This window comes from Lycium barbarum, chromosome 8 (genome assembly GCF_019175385.1).
Source record: "Lycium barbarum isolate Lr01 chromosome 8, ASM1917538v2, whole genome shotgun sequence".
Lineage (NCBI taxonomy): Eukaryota > Viridiplantae > Streptophyta > Magnoliopsida > Solanales > Solanaceae > Lycium > Lycium barbarum.
The window spans coordinates 124,179,394-124,180,751 of NC_083344.1; the positions used below are offsets into that span (position 1 = coordinate 124,179,394).

Here is a 1,358-nt window from a genome sequence, read left to right on the forward strand (position 1 = left end):
AATAAAATAAAAAAACATCTATTTCGTGGATTGTGTCATGATATGTAAAAAAAAAATCATTTTTTTCACGAAATTAAAAAAAAAAAAAAAAAAAAAACTATTTCGTGGATTGTTCCACGAAATGCAAAAAAAATTAAAAAAAAAGCTATTTCGTGGAACAATCCACGAAATAGCAAAAAAAAAAAAAAAAAAGAATTGCTGCTATGAACAGTAACTGGGGTATTTCGTTGAATGATCAACGAAATACCCATTTGGGTATAAAAAAAAAAAGACAGTCTATTTTGGTCTAATTGCTGTAAAAATATGTCATTTTGGCTCCGGACTCAATAATTATCCCTTAACCTATGGAAAGGTAAAACTAACCGAAAATGACATTACTCATATAAAATGGAAGGTCTCGTATATAAGTAATTCTTGAGCTAGACAGTATACTGGTACTTCAGATAATAGAATAATATTGTCCTTAACATGAAGTGAGTCTCAGTTCTAGTTACAGATCATGGACCCGATACAGCTAGATAAACACCACAAAAAAAAATGTTTTAAAATTAAACCATATATATCATGATTCATCTATGAATTATGACATATCTAAACTGCAAAATTAGCAGTGGTGTTCCTTCCAATCTTAATTTTAAGAATTTTCTGCAATTCCGCGGCGAGACAAGGGACTTCAAGAACACCTTTTTGTCCAAATCCATATTCATCTTCAGTCTGTTTGAGTAATTTCAAGAATGAAGGATTAGTGAGCCAATGTAGTTCCACAACAAACCTTTTTGGCTCTTCCTGTGCATTCACCGAGAATACTGCAAAGTATCCTTCTTTCACATCATTTGGTACCACTTCTTTATTTGCTCTTGGGGTTTCCACAGTTTCAACAATATATATAGGATCAGATTGAAGGCTATTGCATTTGGAAGTTAATAGAAGATGATTCTTGAGCTTTCCCATAAGATGAGTAAGCATCATTGAAGCTTATAGAGGTAATTAAATTTAGCTTATTCTTGGAAAAGATGTTGAGAATTTAGGACAAGGATGTTGTTTTGATTTGTTTCGAAAGAGTTTGGGAGAAGGCAATTTATAGGAGGAGAAAATATTGAAGCTATGAATTAATTAAGAAGTTTCGAAGATGCTAATGAGCATAGGCCAGAGGGTCCATTGCATGTGCTTTTGCTACTTTTATATCATAGTGAAACATATGATGAGTCCTTTTCTGTTTTCTCCTTTTTTCAATAAATAAATAAATGTAAGTGTCATTTTTAAAATGGAAACGCGGTGCCTTGATATGATTGTAAGTTTGTAACAGCCAACCTCCACATTAAAGAAAATGGCTCTTCCGTAGGTTTCCGTTGTCCGTA

At 32.3% G+C, this 1,358-nt stretch overlaps 1 protein-coding gene across 1 annotated transcript; it reads right to left on the reverse strand.

The window, feature by feature from the left end:
* Positions 1–591: 591 nt before the first annotated feature.
* Positions 592–969, reverse strand: LOC132608288 (auxin-induced protein 15A-like). Its single transcript, XM_060322334.1, has one exon. It carries the CDS (start codon positions 967–969, stop codon positions 592–594), a length of 378 nt encoding a protein of 125 aa, XP_060178317.1.
* Between the last annotated feature and the right edge of the window lie 389 nt (positions 970–1,358).